This window comes from Coturnix japonica, unplaced genomic scaffold (assembly GCF_054131305.1).
Source record: "Coturnix japonica strain WE unplaced genomic scaffold, WE-NBRP24 Scf046, whole genome shotgun sequence".
Lineage (NCBI taxonomy): Eukaryota > Metazoa > Chordata > Aves > Galliformes > Phasianidae > Coturnix > Coturnix japonica.
The window spans coordinates 3,156,151-3,184,096 of record NW_028188949.1 but is presented as its reverse complement, the minus strand read 5'-3'; the positions used below and the strand labels follow the sequence as shown (position 1 = coordinate 3,184,096).

The following is a 27,946-nucleotide window of genomic DNA, read 5'->3' as shown; positions in this document are numbered from 1 at the left end:
ATCCTACCCTAAGTGTATGTTACTCAAAAAGCAATGTTTTCTTCCAGGAAAACCTACTGAGGTTACAAAACAGCTGGAGGATAAGACAACAGCAGCAGGGCAGGACATCAGCCTGAGCTGTGAGCTGTCAAAACCGGATTTGAACATCAGGTGGTACAAGGATGGCAAAGCAATCAGAAAAAGCCAGAAGTACGACTTGCAGCAGGAGGGAACTGGGGCCATTCTGATCATCCATGACTCTACTGCCAAGGACAGTGGGGAGTACCCCTGTGAGACAGAGGACTCCATAACAAAAGCCAGGGTCACTGTGCAAGGTGAGTTGAAAAGCACACTGGGGATGGCATGTAGAGAAGTCGAGGTAAATATCTGCAGCCTGTGGGTGATGTTTTTCTCTTCTGTTTCCTTGAGCAGGATCAATTCTTAGTTTTCAGAAAATACGATGGATTAAAATCTTTTCCTTAAAATAATCTGGAAACCGAATGATTCTCCAGTGTGATGTGGATCTGGGCAGCCTGGTCTGGTGGTTGGTGGCCCCTTGACAGGGGGTTTAAAACTGGATACTCTTTGAGGTCCTTTCCTACTCAGGCCACTCTATGATTCTGTGATCATTCTATGGTTCTATGATCTTGGTTGTTAGTGAGCCAAGAAAAGATGGCAATCTGAATTAGTCTATATTGAATATGTGTAATCAAAACTATATGCAGTTTATCAGATGAGATCCTACCAGCGCATGTATAATGGTATTGAACTTTCCAAGCCAACCAGCCAAATAAACAACAACAGACCCCAAAAGCCCAACAACCAGAAAACAAGAAATGTTCATATCCCAGTGTTTTTGTTAAGTTCAGTGCTCAAGCAAGCAGGAGGGAAGAGCTCCTTCCCCTCTACTCCACACTGGTGAGGCCGTATCTGAAGTAGTCTGCTTATGTCTTCTACTCCCCAGTACAAGAGAGACACAGAGCTGCTGCAGAGTCCACTGCAGGGCCACCAAGAAGATACAGAAGTTAGAGCAACTCTGCTATCAGGAGAGGCTGAGGGAGATAGGGGTGTCCAGCTGGAGAAGGGGAGGAAAGTTCAGATTTTGGAAACCACCACATCAGCTTTAACGGAGTGAACCAGTTCCAAAAGCTGTGTTCCAAAAGCACTGCTAAATAGCCCCTGTGACTCCTCGAGCTTACTACAATAAAAGAACAACACATGGGGTTGTTTAAACGTTGAGGCCAATGCATCCCATTCCTATGGGAGGTAGTGATATGTGGAGGAACTCAGTACAACAGGGTACCTTTGGAAAAGCATGTATAAAACATTAATTGCATCAATCAACAAAATGTATAAGTGAATAACTGTTCAAATCCATTTAGTGCATTTCTTACTTCTATCACGTTTTTAATTCTCATTATAATACCAATAGAAAAGAAGAAAAGCACTTTTTCAGCAGTCAGTTTACTACAAAAAGAAAATACTTCATTTAAAGCTTTTGCAGCTCCATCTTATCTGTTTCTTTCTCAAGGATTTGATCATGAATTATACATTCCAGCACAACATGAAATATTTAACTGATGCTCTTCAATTCCTTTTCAGCTTCCCAAACAAAGAAATGAGTTTGAGCACAGGAAAATTTGGGTATACAGCTGTGAATCCACTAACGTCCACAGTAGCTTTCCCCTGTTTAGTGTCCAGATCAATGGGACAGGAGCCTCAAAAGACTTCAGGTTGTCAGCACTGCTCTGTGTGCTGTAATTACAGGAGAAATGTGGATGGATTTTGCAAGTATGAATTTAGGCTTGATGCTCTGAAAATATTCCTGTAGATTTCTAAAGGCTAGGAGGGAAATATATGAGGAAAAAGGAGTGTAATGACTATTACTAATGCAGTGAAGCTATTCTCTTGTTCCAGAATTTCTTCATGCTGTCAGGAAGGTCACAGCACTGTAGTGGGACACCAAGCAGTCAGGGAGGCTACACTCTCAATGTCCTGGACTCCTTGCCCATACTGTGCTTCTACAATGCTAGTTAATCCCTAGTGCTGTGCTGAAGAGGTCTGACGTGAAGCAGAGATAATTCAGGTCAGGAGTTGTAAGTGATTGCATTCAATTTAATTTTAATAAGTGCGCATAAGATTATAACTGGATAGAAATAGAAGGTTGATACTATGTAGCTATATACAATATCATTAGCTCTGGCTGTCCAAAGTGTGGAACAGTTATTGATCAGCTGGTATTGCCTTTGAGGAAAAGGACAGAGATCTCTCCTAGATTTCATTTAAGGGCTGACCACTAAGGCAGCATCTCTTTATGGAGATCGCTCCGTTCAGGCAAGACTCAACCTTTTCCATCTTGTCTGAAGGCCTCAGAGTTGATGAGTTTTTCCCATAGATACCATCTGATTATTTATTTACAACTGTTCTTGTGTTATTCCAACTGTACATTACTGTTCTTGTATTATTCTAACCATACATAACTATTCTTGCCTTATTCCAACTGTACATCTGACTGCACAGGGTTCAGTGTAAGTAATGCCCAGAAACCTGAACTTGAGGTACACTTGGGAATTCTCACTGAAATCCCAGCTGATTATTTTTTCCTCTGCAAGATTTCTTGGTATGTTCTTCTTCTTTTCATTCAGAGCCAGGAAGACTGAAGGAGCAAGCTCTTACCTTAGCTTTTGTTGACTTCCACATTTCTCCTCAGGTGGACCAGATACAGTTAATGAAGAAAGTGACATTAAAACTTCCTCATAGCTTTCTCTGAACTAAATCCAAAGTGTATCTTGTGCAACAGTTGGCTTTACTTGACCTCTTTCTTCCTAACTATAGATATATTAAGAATGTGTCTGTTTGCATCTGCTTTCCAGCACATTTGTTTGTCTGGCTGTCAATACATTGCAGTTTAGATGGCTTGGAAGACATAAATTACATATTTTGCCAGAAATAACAAGAAAGAAAATAGAGTAGATGTTGGATTTCTAGAGTACTAGCAATAACATTTCAGGCAACATCTATCTGACACCTGAAAAATGGGGATGTACTAATAATTTGTGAAAGGCCATTAATCTGCTGTGCTTGCAGGCAGTGGATTTTTGTGGGTGCAGTGCAGCACATCCTCTATGTACCATCTGTTCCTCAGAACAGGTTCACTATAAAGTGAGATGAAGTTGTTCTGGCATGGTGTTTCAAATACAGATGCTCTCAGAGGCAGCTGGGTAGAGGAGGAGGTTCCTATCAGCAATTAATTGGTTACATTAATCTTAGAAGGTATTCTGTCTTTTATGTGTGGAAGGGGGGTGGGGGATCATGGACTACAGTCTATGAATATACTACTGAAGCAGTGAGTTTCTATATGAACTCGGAGGACATCAAGTCAGGCCTTGTTTTGAGTTATACTTGGATGAGGTGATTGGGATAGTGCCTGATGTTATGAGTGTGTCATTCTCTGCAAATCTGTGGGTTCATTTCCAGGGGAAAGCTGAAAATCAAATGTAGCACCTCCTGATTGTGTACAGTGTAATGCTGACTTGTGCTGCATCTGTGTTTTCAGTAAGATAAATGCAATAGTTTTGCTGTTTGCTAGCTAGCATTTTAAAGATAATTCTGGATTTGGATACACCTTTTTTCAGATGTTCCATACAGAAATGCGCTAACAAATTTATTGAGCCATATCCAGTATAATTTGTTCAAATCTACTGACATGAGCGTAGCCATTCTCTTTCACTATTTTACTTACCTTCTACAGCAATTCTTCTTCTGTTAAAGAAAACGTATTCTTGTTGTTCTGGCTGTCTGTATGTATGGCAATTGCACTTCCTTCTGTTTTGGTTTGTTTGTTTGTTTTGCCCGAATGTCGCACATCTGAGAGCCTAATTGCAACAGTAAATCCTCTAACTAATGTGTTGTTTTTGTAATAACTCGTAGGCTTTCTGGTTGTAAATCTTTCCATTCCAAGGCAGTAATATTCCACAATACTCTTGGAAGTCTGTGAAACAGAGACTACCAAAACAGGTTTTAGTTTCTTGGCATAACTAAAGCGATGAGATACTTTTCTAGGTTTCCTCTAGCCTTCTAAATTGATTTCTTCTGCAGATAAAGGGTGGGGGCAGTGGAGAGTTGGTTTAAATTAAACTGGATGTGATTTCAGTGATTTGACAGTTACCTTTTGAATAACAGAATTACAGCCGGATGGCAAAATGCCTCTTGGTGGCATCGCAGCTGTGATTATCCAGCTAACATAGCTGTCTATCCGAGGGAGTTCACAACAATTTGCCCTTGAGCCGAGCCGGGGCCGCCCGGGCAATGCGCAGCAGTGCCAGCAGATGGCACTCGTGGAGCGCAGCAGCTCCGGAGCTTCTTGCAAAGGAGAAGAAAATTCCGTCGCTCTGTGCCGGGCTCAGGGCTGGGCTCGGTTCACCGCTGGGAGAGAGCCGGGGTTCCCAGACGGTGCCAATGGCGTTAGGCCGTGTATTTTAATATAGATCGTCTGGTTCTGGGCAGATCGTCTGCCTGGGCAATGCCTTATCAGGCCTTTCTGAGAGTTCATAACATAGTGTGAGCAACTGAACAGGCTGGTAGCCCTTCCAACCAGTGGTTTTATGGTTCTCTTTACTACCTTAAGGAAATAAGGAGAGAACTGTTAGACTTTCATAGGCTATAACTACAAATGCTTCGCTTTGTGTACTCTCTGCTTTGATCTCATTTTCTTAAAATTTGCTTAATTAATACAAGATTTGTAGAATTTAAGTTATGAAATATAATAGTATATGAAGTTTAAGAATATGATTTACCTACAATTTATTTTTTATTATGAGAATTTCTGTTCTTTTCTTCCTAGAATAAACTTCAGGAAAAAAAAACATTTATATTAAATGTAGATTCATTACTAAGTAGAATGTTTACAAGCATTTAAGGTTCATGGAGGATACTGATGTGATGATCCACAATTTAAAACCTATGCACACAATGACACAGAAGCCAGTTATTCCTATAGATACGAAAATAAGGCATGTTCTCTGTATAATTCTGGCTCTGCTAAAATATGCACAGTGTTCCTGAGAATTTTCTATAAGTAATGCCTATGAGAGACAATTGATAATCCTCCAGAAACAGGCTTTAGCTGAAAATTACAGGACCATTAGGAGTGTAGAATCCTGTGTTGAAAGTAGACACATCGGTCTTGCTCTTTGTAGATTAGCATAGTGCCTTTTAAGTCAACCATTAATACCTTATTAAAATATTTACTACTGTTTTGCACACATACTTGAGAGCATTTGTGTCTTTCCAATAACCAGCATTGTTTCTTTATGGATTTCTGTGCACAACAGCATAGGTCTGTTTTAATCCTGTTTTATGGATACAGGAGTTCAAGCTCAGATAAATGGGGAAAACCACTTGGCAGAAATGGGGACTGTGGGTGGCCCTTCTGAACACCAGCTCAGTACCAGGTGCAGTGTAAGTGACCAAAGGCCAGTGAGCTTTAATCCAACAGTGCTATCATCAACCAAGCCACCTCTTTGCTGTGGGAGAACAACCATAAGGATGCAGTGTGACAGACACTCCCAAGCCTTTTGCAGGGGCTCTGGGAGTTAAAAGGGTCCTTTGAGCCCAGGAGATACTGTGCTATTCCCACTGTGCCCTTTCATAGACTTATAGAATCACAAGGTTGGAAAGGACCTACAAAATGATCTTTCCAGTGGGAAAAGCTGTCAAGTTGAAGGTTTAACTGGAGAGCTCTGTCTGTCTTGTAGTTACTGTCTCCAAGGAATGTTTCTTACACATCTCCAAGACAGCAAGGTGCTGGGGCAGCAAGGCAAGCAGGGAAGAGAATGATGAGCAACACTGTGGTAGTAGAAAGGTCTGAGTATACGGTGTGGGAGAACAGCTTGTCCACTCCAGCATGGTGAAATGCAATGTCCAGTTGTTCCCTGTCTGTGAATACAGAGTTGTAGTTGACTACATAAAGTCATTTAATTTCATGTCCCCGTCCCAGGAATGTAGCTGTTCTGTCTGTACAAAATGTCCTTAGGTATCAAGATGTATTTGTGTCCCCCAGCTTCTGTTCAAGTTCAGAGCTCATTCCCTTTTGGTAATTTGATGTTGTCAACTGTGCTTTTATTTGTGAATAGCATGATTTTTGAGAACACCAAAGGTATTAAAGAACAAAGTTCATGTGGTTATTATATTATGCTCATTTTTAGGCTATGGCTATGTTGCAGAAAAAGTCACCCCCTTCCATAGACTTCAAAGCTGAGCACATGTTCTACAGTGAAGATGCAGGTGCCCAAGTAAAAACCATCTTGGAGGGATGGAAGGCTACCCTCAGGTGGGAGCCTGATGGCAGTGTGGATGTCTGCTGCCCAGGTCCTGACCTGCTTGTGCCAGTTGTTGCCCAGGGCAGAGCTGAGGGCAAGTGCAGTGCTGGTTGCCTGGGAAATACCACTGTTACTGGCAAATTTGCTGTAAGGTCACTCTTTCAAAGTACCCTTTTTTTCTTCCAAACATAAGCTCATGGATTATCAAGATATTTTGTTTAAGTATTCCTCTCTCTTTCTGTTTCTCCCTCAAAAAAACAAACAACAACAACAACAAAAAAACAGCCTTCCTAGAACCAAATTCAAAACAATCAAATGGAATTGTTGAGTAGAAGTATCTCTTCCTGATGCATTTTGATGATGTATTTGTAAGGGTTCAGATTTGTTAGCAACTTTCAGTGGTATCTTAAAACTCATTTCCTTCAAAATCATTGCTTCTCAGTTAGACATGGTCATTTGTGTTGGTTGATATTTTAATTATTTTTATTTTTTTGTTTGTTTGTTTAATCTTTCTCACAGATGCATGAGGCTAATACTAAATCTTGTAGAACAGAATATAGTAACAGCCATGGTATAGAGCAATGCAGATGGAGTCCTGTCTCATGTTGCTGAAAATTAATCATTTATGGCTACTACTACTTGAGACTTGCATGAGATTGCTGTGAGACAGGCCAAGAACATTGGTTCAGCAGCTTCTCTTGGCCTGTTAACCAGTGATAAGCATGACAGGCACACCAGAGGCAGCAGGTTTGGTTGCAGCCTGGAGCAGCTGGTGATCCGGCTGGTAGGAGCCCAGCTGTGCCAGGCAGGGGCTGGGTGGCATGGCCTGGGGCTGACTCCTCCTGACCTGTGCTGGGGTGGGAACAGGGACGGGAATAGTTCAAGGGAGAATTTTAATCTGCATAAAATAGGGACTATTTTAAGAATAAGAACCTGTGTTCATAATTTCATTCCCATGAGTGCCTCTTTGCTCATAAATATCTCCTATTTGCATGGAATTGTTTATTGTAATAGCTCTGGTGTTTAGAAGGTACAAATAACATTTCCACTGGGAATAAAGAAGTGTCTTCTCTGACATCTCTAATATCTGCCTTGTCTACTTTTGAACTAAGGAGAAGTATTTTGAGAGTAATTTTTAAATAGTTTTCAACAGCTAATGGGAATTCAGGCTTTGATGTATGAGGGATCATCTCAGTGGTCCATTTGCAATATCAGCTTAGAAAAGATGATTCCCAGCACAGAACCCAGCTCTGCTGTGGTGCAGCCCAGTCCCTTCCTCACACTTCTGGGGGCTGTGGCCTCTCCACTGGCCACTGGACTGTACGTGCTCTGTGCCCCCAGTGAGGGATAACTGTACTGAAAGGGGGAGGACAGAAACTCTGAGCCTTTGCTCAGCTGAATGGAGACTGCAGCAGCCTGTGCACAAAGAAGGCAGTGTGCAGGAGTTGTATTTGTGTGCTGTGAGGTGGACCAGAAGTGTTGCTGGGCACTGTTCAGGGTTGATTTGCATCATGATACCAGCTATTTGGCAGTTAGCTTCAATGAACCATTTCTCTGCTGTTGTCTGTTGGTTTAAACTGCAATACTGAATGAAGAAATTGTCTAGTAAATTTATTTATTAGGCCTTTCAAAACCTAATAACAAAATATGTCAGGCATTAATTTACCTGGAAAGATAATCAGAGACCTTTCATCTGGAGCAGGCAGTCTGGACAGTGTCTGTAAAGTTAATGGGTTATGAAACGAGAAGCTAAGAGGCTGCACAGCTTCAGTCTCTCTAAGGTCCTCTTTGCTGTGAGCAGCACAAGTGTGGGCTGTGTGCCTCTAGAAACACTGCCCAGCCTTCCCCCCTCCTCCACAGCCAATGACAACTTCGGTGGCAGCAGAACTTTTGCTGGCCTGTACAAAGCGGGGGAATTTCCTGAGGTGCCTTTTAATCCACATGGCTCTGACATTTCTTGTCCAGTTTCTGAGCTGTGGGTCCCAGCTGGAGGAACACAGTGCAGTGTGAAGAAGAATTCAGGAGCTGGAGAGATGGGGGCATGGGGTGGCTACTAGGAGGTCAGGGTTCTTACTTCAGACGGGTGGGTGCAGTGTCCATGCAGCCCCAAGCACATAGTGCCCATTGCACTGCATAGCCATGGGGTTCACTGACAGAGCACCAAGGAGCATAGCTGCTGAGATGCATGAAGGCATGCAGTCTCCTCACAGCAAGGTTAAGTGGCACTATGCTTTAGCTTCTTAACTTTACAGTCAGATTAGTGGCTCAGAGGCCCTTAGTGTTTGCTAGACAGAAGCAGAGATTTTTCAGGGCTGCTGTGTACCACACTGTATCCCTTAATGAGCAAAAGCTGCCTGAATCGTTTTGTATATGGGTCCTATCAGTTTAAATGCCACAAGAGTATCTCTGATGTCAGGATCATTGGATCCAGGACTTCTCCCTACAGCAACCCCAACTGCTCCAGCAGTGATATGCACTGTGTAGCCCCTGTTCTCCTGCCACCCCTATGTGTGGTGTCAGCCCCATCCCTGATAGCACCTCATGAGCCCAGATTGGCCGTCACCTCCTGCCTCATCTGGGGCCTGTCCTCAGGGGAAGTGCTCTCACCCAGTGCCTTGCTAGGGATGCTCAGTGGTGCCATGACAATGGCTCTGGGCTTCAGTGCCAGCCTATTTAAGGAATGTATTATCTACTTTGGTAATTGGAAGTGTAATGTATTCACTCCCTGCACAGCACAGCTGATGGCTTCATTTGTCACATTCCTTTCTGTGGTTTACGCGGCTGTCACAGTGCAAATAAACCGATTACATTTCTTCAACATTGCTTTCACAAGGCTAGGCTGTGTGATGTGTAAATCAGTAAACAGAGGATGTCTGACTGCTCTCTTATCTTCTGTGGAGCCTCTTTTGATTAGTCTGGATACAGGAGCTAAAACAGGTGTGGAGGCTGTGAGTTGGGTGTGCTTTCTCTTGGAGGAAAAATAGCTGTGTAATGCTGTGGGTGTGCAGCATATGGGAAGAAGTGAAATATGTTGTGTTAAATGAGCCCTACTTCAGCTAGAGGAGATAGCCCAGTTCCAGCTGCTTCTTATGCCAAATCTAAAGGACACAAACATGACATTTTAAAATATGGAATATCTTAAAGAAACAGGAGCAAGATAATATAAAGTGAGGTAAAATAACATATAGATCAGGAACAACAATCCACAGGCCAGATGCAGCCCATGGAACATAGTATAACTATGGAGTTAGAGAAAAATTTCTGCTTTGTTCTGTGTGCTTATACCTCAGGAATGAGAGAAACACTGTGCCCAAGCGTTTGTTAGAAGCAGTGTATGACTGTGATGGAGCCTTCCATTAAGAGTGTTTCTGAAAATGTATTACCATCAGACCATTCTCTGTATTAAATCAATATTTAAACATTCTTTCTCCCTTCTCCAGAGAGTTTTCTCTGTTTAAAAAACAAACAAACAAACAAACAAAAACAAACAAAAAAAAACCAAAAAACACCAATGGGAAATTAGTTGATAGTGATCTTATTTTATATGTTCATTTTTCTGTATCTGCAGCACATCAGAGAGCATGTAATGGGCAGCTTTGCTTTCCATTAGCAGTCTGATGAACCGTGCTTGCCAGATGTGTTAGGTCTGGCCTGCAGGTGAGTCCTGCACCCAGTGGGACCAAGCAGTGAGTAGTGCATGGGCCAGGAGCTGTGCTTCTGTATGAAGTGTCTGCTCAGCCTTTCGCTTTGGAGTTACACTTTCTTTGTGGACGTTATTTCACCTTCACTGAAAGGTACACTGAAAGTAGTGATAGCTCTGCAGATATCATTGGAGTTAAAGCTTGAGACAGCTCTGCTGAGTTCAGTAAAAGCTGATCTATAATATTGAGAGGGGTATGTCACTTTCCTGCACTGCTCACAGTGCTTTTCTTTGATTACTGCTAAGACTCCTGGCTCCATTGTCCATTAGCTGACATGTTTGTTTCCTCCCATTTGTACTCTCACTTTGCTGAAGTCTGATCACTTTCTGCAAGCAGATGAACTTCTGAATACAGAGGTCTGATGAGATTTGAGCAGAATGATCTCAGAAACTGTTGCAATCAGAAATGTAAAAATTCTTTCTGCTCAATAAAATCTCATGGATATTGCCTAAAATCCTATAAAACCTGTGAGATTAAAAATGGGACTTCTCTGGCCTCTTCCCCTCTCTTGTAACCAGACTGGTCTGGGTGTGCCAGATCTGACTGCTGGTTCTCATGAGGATCTCAGATACCCCAACTCAGTCTCTTTTCACAGAATCACGGAATGACCCGGGTTGGAAGGGACCTCAAGGTTCATGAAGCTCCAACCCCCCTGCCTGGCAGGGCCACCAAACTTCCACATTTACTAGATCAGGTTGCCCAGGACCCCGTCCAAGCTGGCCTTGAACACCTCCAGGGACGGGGCATCAACAACCTCCCTGGGCAGCCTGTTCCAGGACCTCACCACTCTCCTAGTAAAGAACTTCCCCCTAACATCCAACCTGAATCTTCCCTCTTTTTCAACTTAAAACCATTTTCCCTTGTCCTGCTATTAGTGGTCCTTTCAAAGAGTTTACTCCCCTCCTGGTTACAGGTTCCCTTCAGGTATTGAAAGGCTGCAATGAGGTCACCCCGCAGCCTTCTCTTCTCCAGGCTGAACAAACCCAACTCCCTCAGCCTGTCCTCATAGGGGAGGTGCTCCAGCCCCCTGATCATCTTCGTGGCCCTCCTCTGGACCCTTTCCAAAATCTCCATGTCTTTCTTGTACTGAGGGCTCCACACCTGGACACAGTACTCCAGATGGGGCCTCACATGAGCAGAGTAGAGAGAGATAATCACCTCCCTATCCCTGCTGACCACCCTTCTCCTGATGGAGCCCAGGATACCATTTGTTTTCCAAGCTGCCAGAGCGCACTGCTGGCTCATGTTGAGTCTCTTGTCCATCAGGACCCCCAGGTCCTTCTCTGCCGAGCTGCTCTCAAGGACCACTCCTCCCAGCCTGTACAGGTGCCTGGGGTTCTTCTGGCCCTAGTGCAAAACGTTGCACTTTGCTGTGTTGAACCTCATTAGGTTCACCCGGGCCCACCTTTCAAGTCTGTCAAGGTCCCTCCAAATGGCATCCCTTCCTTCCTCCATGTCAACCGTACCACTCAGCTTGGTGTCTTTTGTGCTAATCCTGTACAGTCCATCTTTTTCTACTTGACTACCTGCCTCTGCATCCTGCCTGCATAGAGCATTGCTCTTGAGCACACAGTTCACGCTATAGAAGAGAGCTAGGTTCAGCTTGTGGGATTTGATGAATGCAGTCTGGAGAGATGCTGCAGTGCTTTCACGTGGCTCCTTGTGACTCTCCTTCTCTTCTCCAGCTGCCAAGGAAGCAATGAGTGGAGAGAGGAGTCCTAGAGTGCCTTGGCCCCCTGCTGGGTGCGAATTCCAGAAGGTGGGGATTGTTCCTCTTCCTTGTGCTCTTTAGTTACTTGTACCTCAGCATTCAGAACTTGAAGTGCCCCTCCCAGCAGATGAGGGGCGGTGCTACTCTGGCTGTGGGACTGTCTGCAGGGTTAGCAGCCTCCAGTGAAGTGCTGGGGTGTGTGAAGTTCTCTCAGTGAAAAAAATCAGCCTTCTGCACTTTTGTGCTGAATATTAACCACGTTTCTGATCATCATAGTTCTGAATCCTACATCTTGTCTCAAAATAAGAAAGCAACAAGTTATTGTTTAAACCGAAGTAAGTAAATAAAATAGAAGCTCTTGCTATGGAAAGAACACTTTTGTTCATTCTCCATAATGCATCTTTTCCTGCTAAGATTAAAAGGTTTTTATGTATCTTCTTCACTTTTCCTTGTGAATTGCCTTTCTCAGGGTCACAAGCTATTTACATATGTATATATATGGGAGGAGGGAAGCACCACTTGTTCTCCAGACATTCACTCTCTTCTCTCATTCCAGGAAATCTCAGCCATTCTTTGCATTTTAGGAACAACACCAGATTTCCAGGAATATTGCAGTGAGTAAAGAGTTTCTTACCACCATAGACTTTGAGGGCACTGGGTTGCCTATGGTCCTGCTCAGCCAGTATCCCATGCACTGGGTTGTTTTCTGTGACTTGGTTCTCCTTTTTGGAATCATAGAATCCTTAGAGTTGGAAAGGATTTCTGAAGGCCATCTAGTTCAACCCCCCCTGCAGTGAATGAGGAAATCCACAGCTAGATCAGGTTTCCCAGGGCTGTCTCCAGGGATGGGACATTTCCTATCCAGATCCTCTCATTTCCAGCCCCGAGGATTACTGCTCTGAGGCTGCACATCCCACTCATCTACCCATGTGGTATTTCTTCTGGCACATCACTTCGGGTTTTCCCTGAACCTGTGTCCTAAGTATGGTTCTCCTACCCCATGGACTCTGGGCATTGCTCTGTGTGCTCACATCCCAAGTGCTGTGTCTGCATATGCCCCAGAGCCCCCACTGCTCCTGGGCTCCCCTCCAGTGACAGGACAGTGGGGACTTGACTTTGCCATGGATGTGACTGCATCTCACAGGAAGAAGTCCATTCATGCTCCTGTCATGTACAGTGCTAAATAAATTTGGGAGTTGCTCAATAGCTCAACAGAATGACAGCCTTTTTCCTTAAAGATAGATATTGCCTTTAATCAGGTGCTCACTTGCTTTGCTTGAGTAAGCCAAACTCATTCCAAGAACAAAAGGGCTGCCATTGCAATAGCCTGGCTTTTCAATTTCAAACTATCTGCAGATTACAGAATAAATGAAATATTCAGTATACACAAATACTATACAGAATGATATGATACAGACCATTTCATTTTCTTTCATCCTTTTCTAGCTTACTGGCTTTTATGTAATGGGTAGACCTACATCAAAAGCCACGCTCAAGTAAGAACAAACAAATACTTAAAGCACACATTACACATGGCATTCCTAAGCCTTCTGTAAATGATACAGAGTTATTCTTTGAAGAACAGAGAGGCAGTCTAATAAACTTCTCTATGAGACCAGACCATGACACGGTGACAGAGCGGCATTTTTGAGTGCTTGGCATATGTAAGATACCAGCTGCCCTTGGGGGAGAATGTGTATTTGACAACAGAAATAAGGGCAGTCTTTGCTGCTAGGACCCTAGGACACAGTGCAATGTGCATCTTCCAACTCTTTTTAACCGTATCTGTCACTCCTTCAGTAAGGAGATGTGAGCTCCATCTCAGGCAGCACCGCACTGCCAACTTGTCAAGCAATCTCTCATGGTCCTCTTGTAGTATCCCTTACACCTGGGACGTGTATTCAGTCTCTGAGGGACTACTTCATTGACTGTCTGTCTCTGCCTGAACATCTTTTCTGCCTGTCAGGGTGCTGGCAGTCTGGGGTATTTCCTGCTGTGACCATGAGATCCTGCTCATCTCCAGGTGGGGGCATATCACTGCAGTCTGACTGCGACCCACTTGCTCTGTGGGTCAGGAGCCAGACATGTATTTAGAGCAGTGTTTGGGAAGGACAGAAGCTCTGGTCAGAAGTGCTATGGGGGACAATACCAGGCCGACTCTCTGAGTATGGGATATACCCTGCAGCTGGAAAACTGACATTCATCCAGAAGGAAAACATCTGAGCAGTTTGCCCAGCCTGTGACACTGGAGGAATGTACACTGCTCAGTGCCTTTGGGACTCAAATGTGATCCATACTGAGTCTGACCAGTGGCTCATCGTGTTGACGCAGAAGCTCTTCTGTTCATATCTTCTGGCTCATTAAGTCCAGACAGTCACTGACTGCAGCCGTAACCCTTCTCTACTTTCATTCCTGTGGGAATCTCTTAGTCAAACATAAAATTTCAGCATTATACAACCAAACTTCATTGTTAGTAAGGCCTGTACAGTAATGCTTATGTTTTCTTAAAATATATGTATGAGTTCTCCCTTATATACACTCATTCCAGTCATTCATAGTTACTATTAATGATTCAGCATTTTTCTGTGGTTTCAGGCTTTCCATGCCACCCATGCTATTTGCCAAACTAAAGTCACTGCTACTTTTTGCACCAGAGACTATGCTACATATCCTGTGGCCAGCCCGCACTGCCATTTAGACCACCTGCTCCCAGTCTGTTCTAGAAGTTTCCCACAATGTCACAATTGCCAGTATGAGAAGGATCTCTCTTACAGCACAGCAAAAACTTCAGAGTTTTTATTACAATATTTCAAATGCGAAACAAATCTCTCCAAGTGGGAAGTGACCTCATCCCCTGATCTGAGTCCCCTCTCCCTTGGCACATGGTGGTTCCCTGGGGCATGTCCTTGCCACCAAAGTTCAGCCGATCTTTCTGTATCTCCAGAGACTGTCCCAAAACTACTCATTGCACATTAGTATCAGCTCTCCTTCCAGCATCAAAGTGCAGATGAATCAGCCGGGCTCTTCCTAGGAACTCCCATCTCTCTTCTCACTTCTTAACCAAGTTGAATTTTAGTTCTGATCATGCTTCAGTGTCCACAAAAACGTGATGAAATATCGTTAAGCTGTCTGAAATTGAGTTTTATTTTGCTTTCAGAGGGTACTTTGGAAAATTTTTCTTTATCTTTGTCAGCCTTTGTAAGTAGTTGAATGACAGCTTTACCTGTCTCCTGTGATGCCTTGCAATGTGACATGCTCCCTGTGAAGTGCTTTTCTCAGAACTATTATCCTGTATGGTACAAATCACACACTTTATGCCCAGCACCTCCTCCTACTCATGCCATTTTCTCTTAATGCTAGCAGGTCAGACTGTGTCCTGGATGTTATACCTTGTCTGTTGTGTTCCTTCCACCCAAGATATCTGTTCTCATCTCTGATTCCAGGACCTCAGGTCCATTCTCCCTTGTTCCTGATCATCTGTCCAAAGCATAGCCATTTCTGTTTCTTACAGCCTGCATCCCCTCTTTAAATGTTGGGCAACAATATCCATCATCCACTCAGCTGATGTCCTCAGGAAATAATCATACATCTGTGGCCACTTCACATCATTTACCTTCTAACTTTCTAGATATCATTGCTAAATTCTCACTAATTCATTTCTTCTACCTTTGTGTAAAAGTGAACATACATATTACGGCATCTCCCTGCTCTTTCCCTTCCTTTCCCCACCATTAATTTCATTTCCCTCAAGCCCAGAGGGAAATGCTGGAAGGATGCACCTTCCTGTGAATGTGCCCATGACTCTCCTAAAGCTTGCCTTGTACCAGTCTCAAGTCCTTCATTTCTTTCCTTTTCTCATTGCATCCTTACATTACTCCCTTAAGAGGGTCCTGGTCACCCAAGTCTCCACATTATGTCTTCACATTTCATCAGTCTTCTTTGATCTGTGCTAGCTGGCATCTAGCATTGTCAGTCCTTTCTGGTTTACTTCTTGTAGTCAGTCCTCCTCTTTTTTGGCTATGACATCTAATGGGTCACCCAGTCTGCTCTGATTTATGGTATCTCTCTCCATAAAAGGTTGTGGAAGTGGCACATAACTCCATAAGTAATCCCATTCATCAGAGCAGAGTCAGAATAATCACCTATTTATCTCCTATTCAATAGACTTGCTACAGCACTCATTATGAATTCATTTAAACTGATGCACAGTGTCCCATTATGCACTAATGGTGATGAGAAACATGACAAAACAAATGCCATTTTAAAATTGGGAAATGAATCTGTTCAGCAAGATGTATAACTATGGCTACTCATGAATTCTTACTCTTGCAGTCTTCTGCAGCACACACCTTGTTGTCTCCTCATACCTGAGCTGTACCCTGCTATGATGCTTCTGGCAGAATCAAATCCCCCCCTGCCATGGCTACCAACACATGTTGAGGCTGCATGACTCCTGCATTCCTACAGCCCACCCCTCAGCACAGCTCCTGTGCAGAGCTCCCACTGTTGCAGTGCCTCTCTCATGACTCTGTAGCACCAGCACAGCCTGAGTCCTTGGTGCTGGGGCGGGAATTGCCCAATGACTGTGGCCATGCTGAGCGCCCTGACTGTGCTGCACTGCACCATGCAGTCCTGGTATGGCTCTGAATGTTCTTCAGGTCTCTCCCCTGTTCTTATCTTCAGGAGGATGGACTTTGTAGGGCTGTTAAATCTTCCTCTGGCACACCTTTGAAGCCATTACTTCTCATCCTATCACTAGTTAGCTGCTTCTGCTGAATAGTTTTCCTAAGGCAGTGGTTCGGCTCTGTAATGTAGTGCTGCAACCTTCTGTAGAAACAGCCCAAAGGATCCCAGCCATGTGTATGACTGCCCAAGAAGCTGATGTCTGGAGCGGTAGGATGAGTCCAGGAGCTTGTGGAAATCCTTGCCTTGCCATGGAGCCATATGTTTGAAGACTTTGATCACAGCTTTGCGGGGGAAAAAAAAGCACACTGGGAGATGATGGCGAAAAGATTTCTTCAGAAAAAGAAGCATGTGTAGAACAACCCCTCCTCTCGTTATGTTGCTGATGCTCTGGGTGCCCCTGTTCATGCCGAATTGTTCTGGAGGTCAGCCCTGGATAGGAGTGTGTCAGAGGCCAGCAGACCCAGCACTGCTCAGGGGGTTCAAGCCTCTGCCAACCTGGTACAGATAGTGGGGCTGCTAGAATGGGGCATGTGTGATCCCCCTTTCCCCACCCTTCTCTCCCCCCCCCCCCCAGCCATGTCTAGGCTGTAGGAACAGCAGTGGAGTTGTTGTTGTACCTGTAATGATAGTTCTGACCCTGGATGTCCCACCGCTCACTGGCTGCAGCATCTCCTCTTCAAACTTCTGACTTCTAAGGGCTTTGGTTCATGTGGAAACTTCTCTCAGAGGTCTTGATGAGGAGCAAGTTGGATGCAGTCCCAGAATAGCACCACTAACAAAAGCTCTCACAAACAGCCAACCAAAATGCATCCTGAAGTGAGATCACAGAAATGATGCAAAGCAATCAGATGAGAGACATGGCCATAAAGAGCTGTTAGATTTTTAGAACAGAGCTTCCCTTTGCCTCAGAATAGCAAGAGGATTGCTTTACATGTGCATGTGGCCTTGTAAAATTCCAGTATCTGGGAGCTGTGTGTGTTTAAAACTGCACGAGCAATGCAAGGCGCAGTGTCAGCTTTCAGCTGCATTAAATCAACAGGTGGGTGTGCAGTGCAGGGCCTCCCCAGCTGGAACCACCTCCTCAGAGCCTGTCCTGAGCTGCTGTGTCTCCACCTGGAGCCCAGGGCAGGATCCTGTGCTCAGCCCTGCTCAGGAGGACTGTCCCCTTTGTTCACAGTACTTTGTCACAAAGCCCAGTGACCCATCCAAGCCCTTGTCCTCCAGCCCAGCACACTGTGTGATACAGACTTGCTCCTCGTGGCCATTCACAGAGGTTTGCTCCAAGTCCTCAGCTCCAAATGCAAATAAACAATTATAAGTCATCAATATGTCTGATATCATGGAATTCTTGGCTGGCAACAGCTATCCTGTGTTGTATAATTGAAAGAAATGCAATGGAGTGTTATTTAATAGGTAATCAATCGGTGCTGTACTTGTACACCTGAGCTAATCAATTACTGCAGGAATGCCAGTGCTGGCCACCTGCTGGGAAACCACCTGTGTACATCAGGGCACCAAAATGCTCCCCTGCTTGTTGTGGGTTCATTAACAAAATTTCATGAAGAAATCTTATGTTCATAGATGCCAGTCATCTAATAAATGTTGTAGAGTTGTTTCTCAATCTAAGCTTTTTAATTTTTATTATTCCATAGAAAGTCTGAAAATGTAATAAAAACAGTTTAATAATTCTAAACAAACAAATGAACAAACAAACAAACAAACAAAAAACCTAAAATGGTAATTCAATGTTCCTGACTTGCTTTAAAAAGATCCCAGATTTAAGAAGTAATTAAAAAGTGCAGGAGAAAAAAAAAATACATCCTAGAAAGCCCATCTGTGCTTTGCAAAGTGGCCTCGTTGGTTCTGGGCTGTGTCCTTCAGCCCTGTGCTTTGGGTGCTGGGTGCCTGCCCAGAAGGTGTTCTACAGTCCACTACCTGCATCTCATCATGTGCATCCCACCTGAGCACTGGGATTCTACAGCCCTCTGTATTGCTATTTTATTTATAAAATGTTACCAATAAAGCCAGAAGCTTCAAACAGATTAGATTCATTCATCCAGCCTTCACACAACGTTGAATTACTCACACAAACCAGGCTGTCTGAGGCAACGACAACAATGTTTTCACAAATTGTTTAATTAGACAACTTCTGGGCAATTTCTTCCAATGGTTTCACTTCCCCTGCCCACAGATATTCTGGTGCTCACCACATCTGTCATAACAACCCTTCCTGGATGCTGGAGTTTTGGGGCCAAGCCCAAATTTTTTATTTATTTTTATTTTTATTTTTATTTTTTGCTTTGAAGGACAAAAAGAAGCATAAACAGCAAAGAACCTTCTTTATTTTTTCCTTTTTCCCCCCTTTTTCTTTTCCTTTTCTTTTTTCTCTTTTCCTTTTTTTTTCTTTTTCTTTTCTTCCTTTTCTTTTTTTCTTTTTCTTTTTCTTTTTCTTTTTCTTTTTCTTTTTCTTTTTCTTTTTCTTTTTCTTTTTCTTTTCCTTTTCCTTTTCCTTTTTCTTTTTCCTTTTCTTTCTCTTTTTCTTTTTCTTTTTCTTTTTCTTTTTCTTTTTCTTTTTCTTTTTCTTTTTCTTTTTCTTTTTCTTTTTCTTTTTCTTTTTCTTTTTCTTTTTCTTTTTCTTTTTCTTTTTCTTTTTTTCCCTTTTCTTCTTCTTTTTTTAAGGAACAAATTATCATCATTTTGTTTGCTTAGCTGAGAACTCAACCAAGGCCTGGCGGGCAGCTCTGAGGGCACTGCAGGGGACTCCAGGCTCAGCTTCATCACCCCAGGCTCAACCAGAAATCCAAGGTCCCTTCTGCAGCCACAGCCATGAGTCACTGATGTCTTGTGCAAGAAAATTCCTCTTCCCATTTTAAACTATGGATGAGAATTTCATCAGAGGGAAGCAGCTTCGGAACAGACGTTCTCACAAACTCATTCTTTGGCTCTATCTGTTTCCAATGAGGCTTTACAATCTGCCCTTCCAATAGTATTCCCATCTTGTCTGGTGGCTTTTAGCCAAGTTGGTTAATAATTTCTGTTATCGTCCTTCGAGCCTGAACAATTTTAGCTCCTCCAAATCCCTTGTTGTTCCTTATTAAGACACTAGCTACTACTGGAGAAAGATGACTGATTGCAATAGCTGTAGGCAGAACTCATGCTGATTAACAAATCACTTGAAAATAATATGCTTTTTAGCCATTAGAGTTATTAATAGTATGTTTGCTCCCTTTCTTGGGGCATTTAATGCTCAAGGAATTAGCCAATCTGGAGAGTGAATCTTTTAGTTCATAGTGGACACCAAACTCAATCTGTCTAGCTGGAATGGGACTATACACTCATTTTCTTTTCAAGACTCCACAGAATTTGACATTTTAGTAGAAACTTAATAGCTTGCAGTAATTTTTTTTACTACCTGCAGCAAGATTAGCTGCTAAGATAAGGAGCTGATGGAGCTGGTGAGTGACAGGGCACGTTCACCTCATTTAAAATATGCATAGGGGAAGGGAAACACTTTGGTACAGAAGTGCTGCTGCTGCTTCCCAGGCATCCAACGACCCTCAAAAGACACTGCCGTCACACTGAACCTTGCCTATGGGAGCCTAGTCAGAGAGACAGCAGGTGTTTCTAAATGAAATCTCCATGCTGCCTGATTTTAATGGGTCCTTTACTTTGTAAAACCAAGAATTATTAATTAATATTTATACTTTGTTTACGAGTTAATGGGTAACTGGCTTGGGTAAGATCCCTGGATGATCTATCAGTTCACACTGGGAGTAACTGTCATGCAGAACAAGCAATGCTATTAATCAACACAAAGCAGAAGATCACATGGAGGATATTCTTTCTTGCTCTCTTTTTCAGTTTTTTGTCTCCCTCTTTGTTCTCTCCCTCTGTGCACTGTATCATAGAGTGATGGGTAAGACTGTATTTCAGCCTCTCTTGAGGAATGGTTTTGTGGTAAGGAGCCCAACAGCCTCTGGTGTCAATGCTGCTCAACAACCAAAGTTAGTTAATGTGTAGGAAGAAAACAAGTACCTCTGGCATAGGTTTGGTCTCGCAGTGCAGAGCAATGTTCACAATAAAATGGCTGTCTGGGATAGAATGGGACTGTTCCCATATGATGAAACAAATATAGGTCTAACCTGGCATAAAAGTCTACAGCAATTAAACAAGTGGCTGTTCATTTTGGTCTTTTAAAGAATTTCATCGTATCCTGACGCTGTAAGCCTTACCAGGAAACTCAGTATGTGAAAACGGAGGAGTAATGCTTGATTTGATTTGATTTGACTTGATATGATTTTTTTTTCTACTGATTACTGTGAATATCACTATGCATTTGAAATACCTATATTTGAATTGCATTAATCTGCAGAGTGTTTGTGAATCTTTTTAAAAATCTAGCAGTAAAATAATGTCTGCTTGGCATTTAATAATGTCAGATACAACAATAAATATTCACTTAGGATGACTGTTTTTTGCACTGTTCTGTCCATCAAAATATGAACAGAAAATGTGTACCATTAGTGCAGAAAATGTCTGGAAAAGATACTCCCTGATTAAGGCAGATGTGTCTGCTGATGGTTTGATTTGGAACATGGATTGCTACAAATGAGTCACATTCCTGGGAAGGGGATTTAACGCTCAACAGGTTCAGGCTCCAGGCTTTCCTCTGGCTCAGTCTCACTGCTCTCTTTCTGCTTCACACTTCTTTCGTACACAACAATTCAGTTGTCCCTTATTAAGAGTGCTCCCTCTGTCACTTCTTCCTCAAGTGCATAACCTTGCTACGCCCAATCATATTAAAGAGTGACTGAAATGGCTTTGCTTTCCATCACAAAAACAGCTGCTACATCAGTTGTAAAATCCTGTCATTTATCTTTTCCCATTTATATCGTCTTATTCAATGCATGAGACAGACACAAATGCTCTGTATTATAGATATTAATAAACCTCCAAATTCTGTGCTATTTCCATGCTGGTTAAACATGGAGTAATCCTTAAATGGAAAAATAAAGCAAGATAAACGCAACCAAAACTCAGAAAACCAAGGTATACAGCTTTTGTCTATGTACAAGCAAATCTTCATCCAAATGGCTTAAAGGAAATAATGGTGATATGCACATTCCATGCAATCATCATAAAAAGGAAACTGTACAACAGAACATTTGTCAGAAATCACTGTGAGTAAATGACGACTCTTCAGGAAAATCAGAAACATTCTTTGCTATAGTCACTGTCTAAAAATGAGGAATAGAATGAGATGAAATGAAGCAAACCAAGAGATCTCCGATGGAAGTTTTAAAACATTACAGCTAAAAGCAGAAGCTGAAATAAAAAAATGAAACTGGTCAGACCCTAGAATTAGAGATTATGTGATAGAAACACATTTTGTTAGATTGTGGGTGACATGCAAGCCTGATTTCTTTTAGTTCTATTATAAGAAACATCACTGGATTCAAAATATCTTGGTGTGGTTTTCAATCATACTTCCATTTTACAGATAGATTTTCAGTTCAATACTAACGGTGTCCTTTGAGAAACGAGCAACTACATAGCTGATGTATACATATTTAGTATGCACATGGCAATCAATTCTGGAGGGGCTGGAATTACATGATCTTGAAAGGTCCCTCCAGACAACTGTTCTGTGATTCTATGATATATTCTAAGTATACAAATACACAATAATTAAATGTTTATATAACATGTGTAATATATACGTATATTTAAGAACAGCAAATCACACACAAAAAAATGTTAGACAAATTTTGGAAGAATGCAAATCCAGTCCTCTGCTCAGATGTGCCCAGCCTGGAGGTTTGCTTCCACTGCAGACGTGGGCCAGTCCAGCTCCGACTCTGACTGGGGATGGAGAACCCACAGCTTCCTTGGTCTCCAGCAGAGTGCCTGGCCATCCTCTCGCCAATAGCGTCATCTTGTGCCTGCTCAAAATGTACCTCACTTCAGCTGTGCCCTCTGTCTCTTCTATGTCCTTCCATGTCCATCTGCCAAGGGCCTGGCATCCCAGAGGGCAACCGGATAGGGGAATAAAATGCCCACTCTACACCTCTCACCCAGCTGCCAATACTCATTCACGCAGCATTGCTTCACGCCACCCATTGCCCATCATGCCTTGGTCTCTAAGTGCTACAAATTAGGAGGTTTTTGAAAATGCACAAGGGCATAGATGTTGAAAATATGTACCATCGCTTGGCTAGCAGAGCTCCAGTTAAGCCTTTTGTGTGTTTCTGTAATACACAGATTTTGTAAGGTAAAGGACGATTTGCACTTTCCCTAATAGCTTACTGATAGTTTGTGTTCATGGCTAACACACACCACAAAGATCTCTCCAGCTGCTTGTCATATCTTTGCAGGCATTGTTTAAAGGATGAACTGTACTGAATAAGTTTCATTCTGCATACATTATTCATCAAAAAAATATTACTTCCATGAACTGCGATTAGTACAGTTGCTGTCCATAGACTTCAGTGTATTTTGCCATGAATTTTTCTATAGCTTTTCAAAGAATACACAGTTCCAGGGTTCTTTTTCTCTGTGCCTTTTTTAAACTTCCTTCAACAATCACTTGTAGCTGGTGATATGTTTCCATTGAAAACCATATTGTGATACAAAGCAGTGTGACAGCTGCAATTTTACACAACATGAAATATCAGCTGAGGAAATTACAAAGAGCATTTCCCTGAAACCACGATTTCAAGAACAAATCAATTACCTCAGTGAAGCTGCTGCTCAGAAATTAAACAACCCTGATTATCCTCAAGTAAAGTTCAGATCTGAGGAACTCACGCTGAGGCCCACTTGGAGTTAGCAGAAAATCTTTATTCTAGGGTAATTGCAAGGAAGGAAGGTTGCGATCCCACACATGTTGATAAGGAAAACCATTATTTATTACCGCTGTTTGTCTTGCTCCAATTCATAGGAAGGAGAGGAGGTTCTTTGATATATGTATACCTGACGTGAGATTAAGAAACAAAGAGTTCAAATGTTGGTCCAACCAGCTTATTACAAATCTTAATCAGGGAGATGGGGAAGGGGAGGACTGGCAACTATTATGAATTAGGGTGATAGGGAAGGGAAAGAGGGCAATAGGAAATATAGGAAAGAAGCAAAAATTGCATAAAGCAGGGATAGTCACCACCAAGACCTAGCAGTATTCTGTTGCATGCCATTGCAATGCCCCAAGGCAAAAGTGCAGGGAAGAGCAGCAGCAGAGTGGCCGGCCTTAGGCAGCAAGCAGGTAGAGACAGAGCAGGCCCAAGAGGAAGGGGCAGGTTTCAGGTAGCAGGCCCAGGAGAGTCTATCAGCATGCAGGAATCATGTTGTGAAGCACCTGATGTCATGTTTATTGGTCCCTTTTTTATCCTTCTTCTGCCAATGTGGCATTCCTGGGTACTTGGGTAAGAGCCATGTGCAGAACCCCCGAGATGGCATCTCCCTTGAGAAAAGACTGCTTCCCAGCCACTAAGCTGTGGCTTATCTCTTTCTCTATCGTTGCCCTTGGACTGCAAATCTTCACACAAAATATTTCATCAGCTCTGACCGTGATTTGCCTGGACTTGTCCATATGTGTCCCTAGGTTGGATATTAGGAAACATTTCTTTACAGAAAGGTTGTTAAATACTGGAATAGGCTCCCCAGGGAGGTGGTTGAATCGCCATCCCTGGATGTGTTTAAGAGCCATTTGGATGTGGTGCTCAGGGATATGATTTAGCAAAGGGTTGTTAGTGTTAGGGTGCTATTGTTAGGCTGCTGTTGGACTTGATCTTCAAGATCTTTTCCAACCTGGGTAATTCTATGATTCTATGATTTAGACAAAGGATTTCTCAACCCTTGACCAGGACTTGTCCATCTGTGTCCTCAGCAAACTTTGAGACAATGGTGTGAAAGAATAATCTCTTACACTGTTTTATAGAGATCCTCAGATGAAACAATAACAGAAATGTATTAGTAGTCTTTGTGTTTAGTTATCCCTCAAGGCAGCCCTATGACTCCCTCATAGCAGCTCCTCATGTCAGAATGCAGCTCCATGGCAGCCTAAAGCTCCCCATGGCATCCCTACAGCTCCTCGTGGCACCCTGCAGCTCCTCACAGAGAGTGGAGGGGTAGCACTGAGCTCTGCTCTCTGACAGCCACAGGGTCTGAGGGAACACATGGAGCTGTGTCAGGGGAGGGCAGGTGGGGGTGAGGGAAAGGCTGTGCCCCAGAGGGTGGTGGGCATGGCACAGCTTCCAGGGCAGCAGGCACAGCCCCGAGCTGCCGGAGCTCAGGGAGTGTTGGGACACCACTCTGACACCAGGTCTGGGTGGTGCTGTGTGATCCCTGTGGGTCCCTTCCAACTTGGAACCTTCTATGTCCTATGGTGACCCCACCACGCAGCTCCCCACGGTCCTGGCACAGTGGCTCTCTGTAGCACCTGACCCTCAAAAAAGCTTTCCCAAATCTCTGATATTTTCATGGAAAGAAACCCACGCAGTTCTCAAGCACCTCTGTAACACATTCCTCCTTATGCTGTTCTATCAGCCAGCTGCAGAAATCCCAGCTGCTGCGGATGCCTGTGCCAAACGATGACCATGCCAGTGATTGTAATCTGGAGTTTGGGCTGTGTTCTAGTCTTGCTTATTTTGCACTGAATACATGAAGGTATAGTCTGCTTCTGTCTTAATTAACATCAGGAAATTTACACGGTTCCCTTTCCACAAAAGGAGAAAGAGAATCACTTTTACCTAAGGTAAATTAGCATGACTTCAGTGAAACTAATTAAGTTATCCCTAAATTATGTGCAGAAATCAAGGGAAGCGCTTTGTTCTCCCTAGAAGGCTGTCTGTAAAAACACACTGCTTTTTCTCTTTTCTTAGGCTTTCTGCAAAATTACTCCTGGGGAGCCCAAATGCCTCCAACTGCCAGGAGACAACCAGCACTGACAGCTCCTGCAGCACTGAAGGCAGCCATGCAGAAATGCAGCCATGCAGAAATGCAGCCATGCAGAAATGCAGCACTGCTCCTTGGCCACTTTGTGTGAAGTGCTCAGGCACTGCCCCCGTCAAACACAGCTCTGTCTATGAGCTCAGCAGCCAGTGATGAAACTCTGGGAAGAGAAGCTGCCTAAGATCCCTTTTATATTCTTGGCAATCATATTTTGAATGTAAGAATTTTCACTCAGTCAAAAGCACCGATACACACTGCAGGTGTGTATCACAAACAGGTTGCTGTTTGTCTCCCAAACAGAAGGTTGTGTTGAGTTATGGAAGTAAAAAATACGTATATGGTACTGTATCCGGTTCTTGAGTACTGTATCCAGTTCTGGGCTGCCAGTACAAAACAGACAGGGATCGTCTGGAAAGAGTCCAGCTGAGGGCCACAAACATGATAAAGGGCCTGGAACATCTCTCCTATGAGGAAATGGGTGACCTGGGTCTGTGCAGCCTTGAGAAAAGAAGACTCAGAGGGGATCTGATTAATGTTTATAAGCATTTAAGTGTGGGAGATAAAGGCACATGGCCACCATCTTTTCATTTGTCTGTGTGGACAGGACAAGGGGAAATGGCCACAAACTGGAGCATAGGAAGTTCCACACCAATATACAAAGGAACTTCTTCACAGTGAGGGTGATGGAGCACTGGAACAGGCTGCCCAGGGGAGTTGTGGAGTCTCATTCTCTGGAGATATTCAAGACCCATCTGGATGCCAACCTGTGCAGCCTGCTGTAGAGTGCCTGCTTTGCAGGGGAGCTGGATTCGATGAGCTCTGCAGGTCCCTTCCAACCCCTACAATTCTGTCATTCTGTGACATCTGAAAATGGGGAAGGGGCTTACCAAAATGAAATAACGATTGCATCTTAGGGATGTAGTTGCTGGCTGATACAGCTAGAACACTTGTCATGATAATTCTACACACAATTCTACAAGTTAATTTTGCTCGTTGCTGTTCAGCATAAGTCTGGGAAGCTACCCATTTAAAAAAGATTCTGTGCCAAATGAAATAACCCTCCTTGGAATTGCAGCTGCTCTTTGAGAGCGTGACGTGAGTGGCATGGTGAGGGCTGCAGCAGGGCCGGAGCTGCTCTTGCAGGACCTGGGGCTGCCCCTGGGGGGTGTTGGAACCCTGGGTCTATTCACCTTAATTACTCCATCCTAACCACAATACAGTAAGACACAAACCAATGGCAGACACTGTTCCATACCTTGTTTGTTCTGGGTACGTATAATGACAGGACAATACAAAGGGAAAGTCAGTTAAAAAATGAGGGAACAGAGTAAGAAGAAGTGGCACAAGAAACACTGCAATGGGGAGAAATCTTTACAATAAGCAGTTTAAAAGGACATGAAAATAAAATAAAAAAATGTCCCCATCAGCAGAGTATAAATCACAAGTCAACCACTTTAACTCCAGGAACTGCTTAAATTGAAGTATATGTTTGAAAAGAGTTGTGAATCCTTGAAAAAAATGAGTTTACTGAGAGTACGTGCATTAAATAGTTGGCAAGAGACTGCTTAATGTGTTACACTTATAACCATAATTGCACATAATTCTGTAATTAATTTCATTGCACGTGTGACACTATACATGCCAAACATAAGTGCTTGTGTGCAGATGCACACTGCTTATAACGTGGTCATTAATTCCCCCACTGTTGACAATCAGCTCATGGAAATAAACTGCCAAATCCCAGTAGGACTCCAATGTGTCAGATGTGTTCCTTTCTTACTGCAGATCATATCCTGTGCTGAGTGCTGTGCTTCTGAGCAAGCAGAAAACAAAATTCTCATGAATTGAATGGTGTCACTTACTTCACAGCTAATTACACGTGGTTTTGTTCTGCTCTGGGTTAAGTGATCTGTTTGCAGAATTTATAATAGGAAGAAAAAAAGAAAGAAGAACATGGCTATTCCATAGAAGTCTGTAGTCCTGTGAACAGGATCCTGGCTCACCTAAGCCAGGGCTTGGTGACTTGTATTTACAAATGAGGGTGGTACCACCTGTTGGTTTAGGACCCTTCACCAGTCTCTGGGTGTCTGTTGTTTCCTGCATTTGGCGGAGCCTTGCAGCCGGAGCTCCAGGCTGGTGCCTTCCAGTGCCAAGCAGTGCAACTACAATGGGGGGCAAGTGGGAAGCCAGTCATCATGGTAACACTGGAGCACTTCTGACATCCTCCTCTCCAGATCCTCCTCTCAGGCATGTTAAACTTGACTCTGTGCTTATCTCAGGTCACTGTGCTTAGCGAAGGCCTTTACCAAAACAGTGTTGGAAATGTCAGTGAAGCAGCTCCTCAAACTGTTTGTATCCTGTTCCCCTTCTGCAATCTGGTCAGCCTCCACATGTGAGGCTTTGCTGCTGCTGCTCAGAGAATCACCAATGTGGGTTCCTCTGTAGGCAAACCAGTCAAAGCCCCTTGCATTATGCATCTATCCAGTGCACCCTCAATAATTTTGCACATGACAGCAAGTTGTTAGGAAGTGCTGATCTGCCTTAGGGTAAACAGGCCCCACAGAGAGACCAGGACAGGCTGATCAATAGGCTGGGGCCAATGG

General features: G+C 43.3%; 1 protein-coding gene across 1 annotated transcript; it reads left to right on the top strand.

Annotated features, from left to right (window-relative positions):
- Positions 1 to 16: 16 nt before the first annotated feature.
- On the top strand, positions 17 to 27,092 carry LOC146752396 (myosin-binding protein C, slow-type-like). The gene is made up of 2 exons (XM_085531955.1): positions 17 to 314; positions 25,274 to 27,092. The coding sequence occupies exons 1-2, from the start codon at positions 17 to 19 to the stop codon at positions 25,435 to 25,437; spliced, it is 462 nt and encodes a 153-aa protein (XP_085388081.1). The 3' UTR covers positions 25,438 to 27,092.
- The last annotated feature ends 854 nt before the right edge of the window (positions 27,093 to 27,946 follow it).

Excerpts from the sequence above, each read along its gene's own strand:
- LOC146752396 (XM_085531955.1), top strand. The coding sequence starts at position 17 with ATGTTACTCAAAAAGCAATGTTTTCTTCCAGGAAAACCTACTGAGGTT. Across the intron at positions 315-25,273 it reads AGCCAGGGTCACTGTGCAAG|GCTTTCTGCAAAATTACTCC; the intron begins GTGAGTTGAAAA and ends CTCTTTTCTTAG.